The sequence below is a fragment of the Nanorana parkeri genome, unplaced genomic scaffold, assembly GCF_000935625.1.
Source record: "Nanorana parkeri isolate BGI_ZX_2015 unplaced genomic scaffold, ASM93562v1 scaffold251, whole genome shotgun sequence".
NCBI lineage: Eukaryota > Metazoa > Chordata > Amphibia > Anura > Dicroglossidae > Nanorana > Nanorana parkeri.
Window position 1 is genome coordinate 745,529 of NW_017306519.1, and position 14,321 is coordinate 759,849.

The window sequence follows — 14,321 nt, forward strand, 5'->3', positions numbered from 1 at the left end:
GTAAATTTTTTTTTTTTTTTTTTTTTTTTTTTATCACCTGTGTGTGGACATACAGCTAATGGCTAGGAAAGTAGAAACATAGCTGCCAAAGTGAGCCTATGCCGGAGTCTAGATGTGGAACGACCCTGGTGTGACATAACTTGACAGCCTCTTTCAGTGTGGACGGATTAGAGGATGAACTTAAATCTTGAACTGATGGACTTATTAAAAAAATATGAAACCCCAGTACAAGGTGTGCTCGAGGACTGCCAAGACCACTGATGCCCTTTTGTAGGTCCAATGTCACTTAAGTAGGGTGAATATAGCAGATGTTGGGCAGCTTTAGCCCTTGTGGGGACCTGCCATCCGCAATAAAGCAATTAACATTATCATTCAACTGTGGGTTGTCACAAGAAACACTGATGGATGAGCTCAAGGTTGTATTGGATAACGGCAGACAACATATTATTTTAATATTAAATACAGTTGTACCTCGGTTCACGAACTTAATTGGTTCTACAATTCTGGTCGATTCTGGTGGCGAACTGAATCAAATTTCCCCATAAGGTTCAATGTAAATAAGGTTAATCCGTTCTGACCCCTATGGACGTGGTCGCGAACCGATTTTGGTCGCAAACAGAATCACATTTTCCCATAGGGCTCAATGTAAATGAGGTTAATCATTTCTTAACCATATGTACAAAAAATTTTAACCACAAAAATATGAAACCAAGTACAGTACAGTACATTATGAAGAGAGTGAACACTAACCTTTCTTGGGGCGACTTCTGGCATGGAGGACAGGAAGGTGGGTGGGGAGGAGGTTATTGTTTGGAGGGGAAAGTCCCCCTCCATAAGGACATCGGGGAGATCTCCTTCAGGGGTTTCCTCTCTTCTTTGTCTCTTAGCTGCAAGGTAAATTTTTGCGAAAAATCTGTCTGTCAGTTGTTGTTTTTTCCTGCATTGCATAACCCTCCACGTTGTCCATCAGATTCAAGACTCTGTTCGTCACAGTTATTTTGGGGTGGTGCTTCTCAAAGAAATCCTGGCACTCATTCCATTTTTCCATAATGGACTTTATAACATCACTGCTAACCTCCTCCCTGTCTTCCTCTTCCTCTGTGGAATGCCCCTCAACAAGCGCCTTCTGCTGCGCCCTCTGGAGTTCAGCAAGTTCTTCTTCTGTTGTGAGCTCCTCCTTATGGTCCTCAACAAGCTCCTCAATGTCTGCACCATCGACGTCCAGACCCATACTCTTTGCCCATGGACACAATCTCCTCCACTACCTGTGCATCAGACTCTTCCGCGTCGCGTTCAGTGACACATTCTGGCCACAGTTTCCTCCAGGGTGAGTTTAAGGTCTGGTACGTGACATCTTCCCACGCTTTGTCAATGAGGTTGATGCAGTGGAGGACATTGAAATGTTTCGTCCAGAACTCTTTCAGAGTCGAGGACGTCTGTTCAGTGACATTAAAACACCTGGTGAAGAGCGCCTTTGTGTACAGCTTCTTGAAGTTGCAGATCACTTGCTGGTCCATGGGCTGCAGAAGAGGTGTCGTGTTGGGGGGGAGGAACTTGGCCTTGATGATGTCATACTCAGCGTCCATATCATCCACCAAGGCTGGAGGGTGTGCCGGGGCATTGTCCATCAGAAGAAGGCACCTCTCAGGCAGTTGGTTGTCGGAAAGATATTTCTTAACGGTGGGTGCGAACACCTCGTGCAGCCATTCCATGAACAATTGCCTTGTGACCCAAGCTTTCGCATTGGAGCTCCACATGACAGGCAGTCTGGCCTTGTTCACATTCTGTTTCTTGAATGCTCGAGGGGTCTGGGAATGGTACACCAGTAGGGGCTTAATCTTCAGATCGGCGCTTGCGTTCGCACACAGCAAAAGGGTCAATCTGTCCTTCATGGGCTTGAGCCCCAGCAGTGCCTTTTCCTCCTGCGTGATATAGGTTTCATCATAGTTGAACACTTGTTGAGCGACGTGTCCTTCTGCCTTCATGAATTCCGCAAATTCTTTCTTGTAGGCTTTTGCAACGGCCTTGTCAGAAGTGGAAGCCTCACCATGTCTTATCACACTGTGGATGCCACTTCTCTTGCGGAAACCACCCTCTACTGGCTTTAAATTCATCACTAGAGGAACTTGTGGAGGGGTTTTGTTGCAGTAAATCACTCTGCAAATTCCTGGCTTTTTCACAGATCACAGCTTCACTAACACTATCACCTGCCAGCTGTTTCTCATTCAACCACAATAACAAACCTTTTTCCACCTCTTCCAGTACTTGTGTCCTCTGCTTGGTTAACATCATTTACTCCCTTTGCCACATCAGCTCCTTTTGATGGCATCTTTATTCTTCAAAATAGTAGAGACGGTCGACTTCGCCATCTTGTACTCTGAGGCCAGATCAGTCACATGAATACCACGATCATGCTTTTCTACAATTTCCTTCCTCCAATTCAATGGTAATTTTCTTCAAAACCTTCTTCTTACCATTCTGGCTCTGCTCGTTCTGGTCACCTTCATTACCGCTCTGCACGTTCTGGTCACCTTCATTACTGATCTGCACGTTCTGGTCACCTTCATTACCGCTCTGCACGTTCTGGTCACCTTCATTACCGCTCTGCACGTTCTGGTCACATTCATTACCGCTCTGCACGTTCTGGTCACCTTCATTACCGATCTGCGCGTTCTGGTCACCTTTATTACCGCTCTGCACGTTCTGGTCTCCCTCATTATCGCTCTGCAAGTTCTGGTCTCCCTCATTATCGCTCTGCAAGTTCTGGTCGCCCTCATTACCGCTCTGGTCGCCTTCATTACCGCTCTGCACGTTGTGGTCGCCTTCATTACCGCTCTGCACGTTGTGGTCGCCTTAATTACCGCTCTGCACGTTGTGGTCGCCTTAATTACCGCTCTGCACGTTGTGGTCGCCTTCATTACCGCGCTGCACGTTGTGGTCACCTTCATTACCGCGCTGCATGTTGTGGTCACCTTCATTACCGCGCTGCACGGTCTGGTCACCTTCATTACCGCGCTGCACGTTCTGGTCACCTTCATTACCGCGCTGCACTTTCTTTGGAGCCATGCTGGATTGAATGATACTGTACAGTACTGTGTGCTAAAAATCGCACAAAAAAGCTTCACTGCAAGTGTGCACAGGTCTGTCTGTGACCGCGATCTTGACTAGAGGAAGCCACGACCACGTGTCAGAGTGGGGAAAATGGCCACGTTCGTGTTCGTCACCCGATGCAGATTTCGCAAACAGAGGCAACATTTTACCAAACTTCCTGTTCGCGAACCGAGGTACCACTGTACTGCCATTTTCACTTTCTTTTTAGCTTTTCTGCATATTAGGGCTGCTGATCTTCTACAGCCTCATTTAGTCACATCTTGTGTACCTACACTCCAACAATGGCTGCATGGCATTTCTCAGGACAGGTTTCCTGATGGTGACAACAGTGGACCATGCCTCTGTAATATGTACTAAATCGGCTACTTGAGTCGGAGAGGTTAAAGGTCACTTGAAGGCTGACAATTGCTGCCCTTACAACTGCCCACACATAGCACCAATATAATAATCAAATTGTAACACCTTATCTTATCTTATTTCATTTATTACAGGCATTTATATAATATCAGCAAGTTTTGCAGCACTTTGCATATTGCACGATCACATCAGTCCTTGCCCTCAAGGAGCTTACAATCTAAGTTTCCTATCTCACATGCATGCATTCATACATACACATGCTAGAGCCGCTTTAGACAGGAACCAGTTAACCTAGCAGCATGACTTTGAAGTGTCAAAGGAAACCGTAGTACCTGGAGGAACCCATTCAAGTACAGGGAGATCATGCAGATATATTCTGATTGGAGTGCCAACTGAGCACCCTGGCGCTGCAAGGCAGAAGTGTTTAACCACTAAAACCACGGTGCTGCTCACTAAGCCACAGTGATGCCTGTTGCTCATAAGTGACATCAGCAGCAGAATGTAGAAGACTAGGAAAACATTTTGTCTGATGGCCCTGGTTTCAGCGGCACCAACATGATGGATTCAGTGTGCCATGACACCTTTGGGATGAACATCAATGCAGCATTTGTAGAAGAGAGCACACGCCCATCCGCTTTGAATGGCCGAAACACCAATGTCTGCATTAATGTTTAACACCTCTATGCTACCTGACTCCCATGGAGTCAGCATGGCCAGAGGTGGTCCGGTGCAGTACGAAACAAGGGTTTCTATATTTCTGACTACTTTTGTAAGCAAATTGATTGCAGGCTGTAATGTGCCAGCATCTCCTCAAATAGTCCAACTGGCACAGGGTCTGTTAGTCTGGTCTGTATACATTTTTTGGTCATGTTTTTGTGTTGCTTTGGGAAAGGCTTTTTTCTTCTGATGTGATTTAGATATCAGCATGGTGTCTAATCCCACAGCAGCATAAATTAACACCTTTTTGCTTATGTATATCAATCCAAAATCAAAAAAGCAGCTAGAAGGTAGAAGAAGCCACCAATGCATGCAGTAAATATTGTAAATATCACAACAGCTGGAGGGCCGGAGTTTGCCACCCCTGTTCTAGATAATTGCCAGCTTTTATTTTTTGCATGCGTTATTTGTTTTCCTCCCCATTCTTTTCACAGTGGCCATTTTTACTAAGGGCAGATTAATAGATCTACTTTTACATCCTGGATCTCTGGCACATGTGACTAAGACATTTGACCATGCACATTATCTCAGGGCAGGAAAATGCCTTTCCCTGAGAATGTAATGAGATTTCCCAGCAATGCACTGCTAATGTAATCTTCCCTGGGATGCATTGCTTGGGCATGATTTACATCATTTGTGCCAGTGGACCAGGAAGTTGAAAAAAAAAATATGCAAGTGAAATAAAAATGTTTGTTTAGCTAATGAATGTAAAATGATTTCATATCAGCATGCAGAGCTGCACGCTAATGTGATTTTTAGTCAAAGGGGTAAGGGCCCACTTTAAAGGCAGTAAACGTTTTGCTGTGGTCATTTCCCAGTCTTCTGCACTGATGACCATTTACCTACTCTCTCTGTTTCTGGTACATATAGGCTCATGATGAGATCTGCCCTAAATTTCCAATGACGTGTGAAGGCTGTGGCAAGAAAAAGATCCCCAGAGAGAAGGTAATTCCTTTGTCTTTAAGACCTGGGCTGAAAACTGAGATAAAGTGGAACACCAACCAAAAGGCGTTTTTGGTTATTTATGTAGAGAATGAAGTGTAGAATGGTTTAAATCTCGTAACAAAAAAATAACACAACATAAATCCTCCCTCTAATCTGGTAATCCGTGACCCTTCTTATATAATAGTGCCTGAAATGAAAGTGCCTGGTGGATCAGGTGGATACTTATCTCATTGCCCCTAGTGGTTTGTAATAGTCTAATAGAGTATGGTTCATTGCTATTCATTGGGCATCTTTAGGTCTGTGCTCCCCCCTACTTAATTTTTCTACCACTGGATCCCTGTAACTGTGTTTTTAAAGGGACCTTCTTTTGTCTGCAATTACAAAAAATAGTGATGAAGAAGGCAGTTTTGCTACACAATGACCGCTAAGGGTGGCTGTAGATGGGTAGCTATCTTTTGGACAGGTGATTTGAAGTCTTTCAATCCTTGAATACGCCAGAGAAACCACTGAGCAATTTCCCTCTATTTACCCAATAGACTGATGAGGCCAATGCTTAAAATATTTCCTCTTCCATTTCCCAGGAGCAGAAGGGAGGGTTGTGTCAAATTGCACTGCGCTAAACAGTGTAACGTGGTTCAGTGACTAAAAATTCATCAATAAATATCCTTAAATAAATGGTAAAACCATGTGAAGCATAAATAGACCACAATTAATTCTTTATAGATTGCTCAAGTGCAAAAGATGACTTTAAATAGTAATAAGTGTCTTTAAACATCATTCCAGTGTCCATGCAAATAATGCCGGTAAACTCAGAAATTCGTTCCCCAATGGTTCTGGGGGAGGAGGGGGGGAGATGTAAAAACTCCTAGGAGCCAACAAGAGATACGGAGCAGAGCAGAGATTAATTTCTTTTAAGCGATTGTTTACTTTTTATGTTTGTGAGTATTCTTAATCTATTTTTAATAAAGCTGATTTTCTAAGAATTACTACACTAGGAGTTTTTAAATCTCTCCCCCTTAAATAATTGGGGAATTATTTTCTGGTCTTTGCTTTTCATCTCTCTCCTCCATGCCCGTCTCCACATGCAGAGAGGCAGATCTTTGCACATAAAGGCTGTATGATTAGAGACATCTGGTGAGTGAGGATTTCATCAGATATAATCACAGAGGTGGATTATTTATACATATGCGCATCTATGTACACATTAAAAAAAAAACCCCCACCAGATTTAAAATAAAAAAAAGTGAAGCACATTGGGATTAAGAAGTGCTAACTTATAGCATTAAGAAAATGACCAGAAAGGCAGAAAATGTTAAAGTATCACTAAAGGCTAGATGTTTTTTTACCTCACTGCATTCTCTGCATTAAGGTAAACACCCAATACCTTTTTTGTGTCGTCTCCCCCCCTGCAGTCAGTCTCCTCCACCGAGACCAAAAAGATGCGTGGCTTTCCCCGAACTCCTTGGTACTGGGGGGAGGTACTGAGGACAGAGGACCCATAAGCTCCTTCTACTGTCAGTCAAAATATGACAGTGGGAGCATGGCTTTCTACAAGCTGTGTGCGTCTATGGAAGCACACTCTGTTGGAGAGAGAGTTGAGGGGAAATCCAGAATTTTGACGTTTGTCACCGGAATGGAAGGAGAAAAATCTCCAAATGAAGTGTCATAGTGACATCTGTGCATTGTGCAATATGCGGAATTTCTCTCCCTTTCTGTCATATCTCTGACAAGACAGCAGTAAAAACCAATGTGAATATCTAACTTTCTCCCACCTAAAAAAAAGTTTTATAGAGTTCCATTTTAAGACTTGGACAACTGCAAAGCAATTCTACTGTCACTTTAAAATGGCTGTGGTAGAAGGTTACCCATAAATGTGCAATGTCTGACTTGTTTTTCTTTCTCAGTTCCAGGATCATGTCAAGTCGTGTGGCCGTTGCAGAGTGCCGTGTCGTTATTTTGTGGCTGGTTGCACAGAGATGGTAAGCTTTGCTCAAGCGATCAGAATAAACGCACATAAGCATGGGGGTTTTTAACCCCTTTGTGACTGACGACGTACAGTGTACGTCGCCAGCATCGGGGCTGTTTAAACAGACTCCCGGCGACTTTTGCCGCTGGGACTCTGTTTAAACTTGTAGAGCCGACTGTCGGCTTTACAACAGAAGTGATCCTGGCGACTTACCTGTCGCCAGATCGCTTCTGTGTCCCAAAGAAGGGACCGCCCCAGGTGGGCTTGTAAGCCGCTCTATGTGATAGCAGTCAAAGTAAAGTTAAAAAAAAAAAAAAAAAAAAAAGCTTTTTCAATTAAAATTAAATAAAATCAATCTAATAATAATAAAAAAAATGTTTTTCAAGTTCCCCGCCCCCGCGAGCACACGCGTCGCCACGTAAACACGCGTATAATGTTCCACCAAACATGGACAGCCACTGGCTAGTGCATATCATGCAAGATCCCCATGAGGTGCTCTATGTAGTGCTGCATTAACATTAGAGCTAAAAAGGAAGCTGTCCCGTTGACAACCTATTAGCCAGCAACAATGTGACACTAGGTCTCTCTTCTTACATGTATTGTCATTCAGCTAAGTCGGAATCATAAGGATGGAGTCACTGTCATACATGAGCTAATCTTAGCTCATGATACATCCAGTTTGAGCATCAATCAATTGGACTGTGTAGGTGACCAAACCCAACATTCTATAAAATCTTTTGCAATCAATGATGTGGTGCCAGTGTATGATAGGAGTATTACAGCTGGTAGGTAAATATATATGGAGACTTTCAAATACCTGCCACCCTCTCTAAGGCCTATCTAACTGGACACATTGGACCCAAACATAAGGTGTAGATCTGCTTTAATTGTGCAGTGCTGCAATCAGTGTGATCATGGCAGTTATCTTTCTTCCTTTTGAAGAACTAGAATCATATTTACCTGTAATTACTTCTGATGATCCCATGACAGAAATCATTCTACTACCTGGATCGTGTAAGAGAAGATTAACCAGAAAACTATATTTAGCTTTGTTCAGTAATGTGGACTGCACCATCTACTGTATACAATATATTCTAGGCAGTGATGTCAGGAGGCTCTTGATTTACCTTTTACTGAACACGTTGCATATATTAGAGCACTGCCACTGGAACCCTAGGTTTTTTTTTTTTGTAGAATGTAGTTCCTAATGAATATTGGTTCAGATTATTCTTCAACCACTAACCTCTTCTCTTTGTACATAGGTGGAGAACGATAAGTGCCTTGAGCATGAAACCAAGTTCTTGCCTGAACACTTGGCTAAAGTATGGGAGTTTATCCAGCCGCACCGAAAGGAGCTGAGCGATGTCACCCAACGCCTGGGGTCGCTGTCAGTGCAGGGCAACCCAGCTTCCCTGGCTGCTTTGCATTCAACATCGGACACTGCTACAGTCCCGGATTTGCTACGTAGGTTCGAGACATTGGAGAAGAAGAGCACAGTCATGGAAAATATTGTCTGTGTCCTCAACAAAGAGGTGGAGAGGGCAAGCATAGCTACTGAGGAGGCCATGAAGCTGCGAAGGACAGATCAGGAGAAGATTGATATCCTTAATGCTAAGGTGATTCTGAAAGGATGCCTTGAGTCTTTTCTACAGGCTGGAGCCCTATGTTTAGAGGTCATTCTTTCATAATACTTGAGGCTTCTCCAGCAAGAAATTGGAAATATCTTCTTGGTGGGCCTTTAGAGCAGGTTTGGAGCTGCTTGAATTAATGTTTTCAAGCGGAGGTTAGAGGGTTTCATAGACCAGACCTGCCCCAAAGCAAGAAAAAATTATTGGATCTTCAATTTTGAACCCCAACTTAACCAGCAAACCTAACCCTTAACATGAACTTTTCCATGGAACCCCTACTCCTAAACCTGGTGCTAACATTATTATTTGTACTATTACACTTATTATCTTTGAGCTATGCTAAGTGTTTGTGCTGATTTATTTGTTAATAAACTGACACCAAATGTAACCATTTCATCTCCAAATCTTTAGGTTGGGTTAGGGTTTCAGTTCAAAAGCAGCTTTGAATAAGTCAAGAGTAAGCTGAGCTGTAAGAATCTGTAAAGAAAAATTGCACTTGATATTTTCATGATTGGGGCCACACCGTTGCATATATCACAGTTGCACCTCCTAGAAGCTCTTCTGCACTCACATTGTGACAGGGCAGAGCCTGGATGTCACAGATAGTGAGGCTCTTCTGCATCCTGTTCCTATATGAACCTAGCCTTCTTTAGGTACACTGCTAATGGGACCCAAAGAACACTGCAGCTGATGTTGACGTTGTCAGTTTAATGTCACTTTTAATCTGAGTTTCTTGTCAATCAGCCATTCAGAGAGGTTTTCACAGTGCTGCTAGTTAAGTCTGCAGCTGGAGGTAGCACAGCAAAACCATGTGACAGCTAGAAAGGGTGTATCTGGAACTAAGAAAAACACACTAGTAATCTGCAATTTTAATAGACTTTGACTGAGAATAATTAGGAGGAAAAAAGGATACTGGGCAGGTATTTAGTTGACAAGTCAGCAAGTTGTATAAGATGAATGAAGTTAAGAGGTTGACTACACTAAGGCCTGGTTCACACCTGGTGTTTTTACAGCGCATTCCTACGCTCTGTAAAACGCTCAACATGTGAAAACCAATGATTGCCTATGGGCATGGTTCCCACCTGGGCGTTTTACAGTGCGTAGGAACGCGCTGCAAAACGCCCTATGCCGAAAGAAGTACAGGATCTTCTTTGGGGCATATTTGCCGCGTGTATCCATTGGGATACAGCCAGGTAGCCCTCGGAAATGTGCGTTTGTTGCGCGTTTTTTTTAACCGCGAATCGCAGTAGAAACGTGCAACAAACGCGCATATTTGATATGCCTAGGTGTGAACCCAGCCTAAGCTTCAAGCACATCACACTCGTATATGTAGCTAATAAACCTCCACAAAACGTCTTAACCTCTTTTGATCTCTTGTGTCCACAGGTGAGACAACTGGAGCGAACGCTAGGACAAAAGGACCTACAGCTAGTAGAACTGGAGACAAGGCTACAGGAGGCAGAACTTTCTACCTTTGATGGAATATTTGTCTGGAAAATTCCAGAGATTGCAAAGAAGCGGCAGGATGCTATTCTCGGCCGCTGCCCAGCCATGTTCTCCCCTCGTGAGTCCTCTATAACAGCTTGGTGGAGTTATGTGGGACATAGAAAGGGTATCTAATGGAGATCATTGAGCTTAAGGAATGTGTAGGTAGCACATCACTGGAACAGATCACTGGAAATTATCCACATGGAGGAACTGCTATTGAATTTAAAGGAATTTTCACCTTTATGGAGTAAATGTGAAACTCCTTTAGCCATTTAATGGTTTGCAGGACCAAAGGTCACTTTTTTTGGTGCATCTCTTTTATTCTATTCAGTGCTTGCTAGATATTTTTCAGTTGTGTGCGACCACCTGCCTGTTCCATGGCAGCTGTATCTTTTAGAAATGTGAACCCCTGTACAGTGTCCCATTCTCCCCCCCCCCCCTTTGAAGGATAGGGCATTTCATTAACACAGGCTCATCTTGGCTATTGCCACTAAAGACCAAATTAAGAAGAATTTTACAGTGCGTGGTTTAAATCACCAAGCTCCTTCCATGTAGTTACCACTTGAATGAACCTATCGTTTCACAGGAGTAAGCCCTTAGGCAGTCAAGGGAGTAGTTATGCCATGGTTTATAAGGGTCTTCTTTCTGTGCTTCATCCTACACAGCCCTGATGTGTACTAGTGGTGTACTACATGTTGCACACTTTGGGAAGCACTGCACTAACTGTTTGTTTTTTCCATTTTTTTTACTTGTTGGTATTCTTTTGATAGGACGAGAGGCAACACTGGTCTGATCAAAGAAACTAAATCTCTACTGCTGGATACATCCTTGAGGCAATAGGAGTTTCCCACTTTTTCTTCAAAAGTGGACAAACAATTGTATCTGTTGTTATATTGACATATGTGACATATGTATTGCAGTTTACACAGCAAAACGCCATAGAGCAATTCATATTTGGGAGAGCTTCATGAACTATGGTTTAGAAAAACCATGTCAACTCGTCTTCTGGTGGATTCTACTGGTGCTTGAGAACAGAAATTGTCAGCCAAGACATTCAAAAATTTCCCATTCCAGCAGAAAAGTTTCTTATACCAGTGTCTGGATGCCCCTCCCATTCTGAAGGCCAGAACTAGCCGAGCAAATAGGAACTTGTCCATATGGGGTTCTATAAATCATCTTTTACCTGGACTATATAACCACTAAGCCTGGGAATGGGCAACTCTTCACCTTGCTCTCTGTGTTCCTGAATTACTTTTTCTTTCAACCTGGAAAACAGTGTTGTTTAACGTTTTACCATAGAGAAAAAACATTCTAAACCCAGAAACACAAATAGAATATACTGCAACGTACTAGTGCTTAGATGTGGTGGCTACATTCGTTTTCTTCCTCCATTTTCACCTGCTGATTTTGCACTGAACTTAATCAGGATAACAGAAAAAAGATAGGACCATGAAACTTCACCTCTCTCCTATTCTACATAACATAGAGGAGTGGGGTCCTGAGTATATTTAAGAGTGCAAAGGGCAAAAATCTAAGTTTTGTTTTTGGGTTTAGGTACCCTTGAAGAACAGCAACAAGTGCAGTGCTTGAGACTGTACAAGGGTGTTTATTTGTTTATTGCTAAAGCTGGGTAGACACGGTTACCATTTTGTGCAAAAAATGTTTTCGTTACATTTGCTTGATTGGCTTATAGTTCAAATTGTTTGTTGATAAAAAATATTAACATTCGTCAGGTCTCTGGTGGAATTATGAAATGTTTTGACCAGATTTTCATATAAACGTTGGTACAAAAATCTACCAGTGTATGGCCAGGTTAAGTCCTCTTGCTTTTGTGGGCAGTGAAAGGAAACGTGCGTGATGAGCATGTTGGATGTTCTTAGAGTATCTACTTTCTGAGTATGTTTGCAATGTACCATACCATCCTCAAAATGAGCTCCCTGGAACTTTTCGCTTTTGAGGTCTGCCCAGCGCCACGCAGCTGTTCGTCAAAAATTTAATTGGCTTCCATTGCACCCTTAGTGCATGGATTTTAATGGCTGGCTATAAAAAATGACACACTTGTAAAGAAAAGTAGAGGAGCTGAGGGGAGAAGCATCTGTGAATAGTCCATTTACTGTGCATTTATTTGGTAAAGAGATTTTCCAGGAAAAAGTGAAGTCCACTTTCACGGAGAGCCTGTTCATTGATTTACTTCTTTCAGCTCATTACCTATAATAAGGGGACTAAAGGCTATATGAAGTCTGATTTTCTTTATTCAAGGTCATCATTGCTGAGACTGATTAATAGGGGATAATGCTGCCATTAATAACCAGAACTACATAGAAATCTATAATGGTGCCTGCTTTAAAGACAAAGTCCCTTTGCTGAAATGTAGGTAGTATACATGTGGGAGAACATCCAGCCAACTGTGCAGTTATTGGACACGTCATGTCTGGTTTTGATATATTTGTCAGCAAAGATGTCTTGCTGTATGTATTGCTGCCATAAAATGCAGGCCAGAATTTAAAGCAATAAAAAGTGGAGTCACCGTCACTCAAACTAGGATACCAATACATCTTTTATTGACTCATGTTCACGTTATCACAAAGCAAACATTGTTTTGCGACGATATGGAGTCCTTTTATTAGGCAAGCAATGTGATGAAGGGACCCCATGCAGCCCCGAAACATGTTTGATTTGTGACAACATGAACATGCCTCAATGGAAGACATATTGGTATCACAGGTAGAGGGCCGATGACTTCTTTTCATTGTTCTGAACGTGGTGGCACCGTCCACCTATCACTGCAGCACCCACCACTTGTTTGGGATTCAGTGGTCAGGAGTGCGATGGGAGACGTATGATTGAATGTAAAGCAAACTCACTAAACACTTGAATGCACTGAGCCCATAGCGCAATAAACCTTTTAAGCCAGTTTTGGAGTTCCCAAACACAGGTGGTTTTACTGGGTTTAATGGTGGAAGTTGCCTCACCTCCCAGACCACCTCATCTGTGTAAGTGGGAAAACAAACTTTTTTCCAAAGAATCACTTTAAACAATGCAAAGAACATCTCATAACTTGTGACAAGGGCAGTTAAATCCAAATCCAGGTTGCAGGGGGTGGACTAGTGAAGGATGATCTGCGTTTGGTGTTTTAGCGTCCTCTATTTAAAGAAAAACACTTTCTTTCTGGTCCTTTAGGGACATAGGACGTTTTGAACTGTTGGGTTATACTGCTGCCTACAGAATTATTTGCAAAAAAAGCTGTAGGCAAGTCCAGGATAACCCCTACTACTACTACCAACATGTTTCAGTTTTTCGTTAATCTCTTAGGAGGGTGGAAATCTTTTCTTGGCTCTTCTGGTAAAAGTCTACCCTTTTTGCCAGCTACCTTGTTCTTCAATCAAGATTCCTTCTACATTGATGTAGAGCTGGTCTTAAGCCTGACTTTGGAGCACCATGCTTGGACCCCACTGGATTGGATTTGTGCACCTAATCTGGAATGTAACCTTTGGGCACTGGGCTCTGCATTTTGGCACTTTCCAGACCTGCATGTACTGGTAAAAGTAGCTGCGGAGCGTTTCCCAGGTCCAGAGTTGTAGCATTGTCTCAGCGCTTGACCCTGAATCTGAAGACTCACTGTGTGAGGAGGCTGTGTGGGACCAGCCCTGGGAGTTACCTCATTACCAGGTCCACTGGGTGCCTACAAGTTTCCTGCTTTCTGTCAGTCTCATTATGAAAGGAGTTAGCGCTAAGAGATTGAATGCTGACATCATCCGCTGGGTGGAGTGTCGTGCATACTCGCTGCTGCTTCTGATTGCAAGAGACGCGTGGAACTCCGATCCTTAGTTCATCCCTACTGCCTGCCTACAGTGACCTTCCGCCGCCTGACCCTCTTCTGCTACCCACGCAGCTGGATTCGTGAGTACCGGAGGCCTTGCCTTGTACCTTGAGCTACATTGCAGTGCAACATGTCTGATTCTAGACACGGCGGGGCAGTTCCACTATACCGGGTGCCCCCTGCTTACTCCACTAACTGTTCCAGTAGTGTCTGTAGCACGCCTCCTGGTGCCTAAAACACTGTTTGAATTTTGACTGGTACACACTATAACCGCAATGTAATTACAAAT

At 43.1% G+C, this 14,321-nt stretch overlaps 1 protein-coding gene across 1 annotated transcript in view; it reads left to right on the forward strand.

Moving 5' to 3' along the window:
- The window catches only part of TRAF2 (TNF receptor associated factor 2), a 30,659-nt gene that overhangs the window by 14,529 nt on the left and 1,809 nt on the right, over positions 1-14,321 (forward strand). The window contains exons 5-8 of the mRNA XM_018556759.1: positions 5,056-5,130; positions 7,035-7,109; positions 8,359-8,712; positions 10,111-10,288. Coding sequence (XP_018412261.1) covers positions 5,056-5,130; positions 7,035-7,109; positions 8,359-8,712; positions 10,111-10,288 — 682 coding nt within the window. The remainder of the gene's footprint in view (positions 1-5,055; positions 5,131-7,034; positions 7,110-8,358; positions 8,713-10,110; positions 10,289-14,321) is intronic.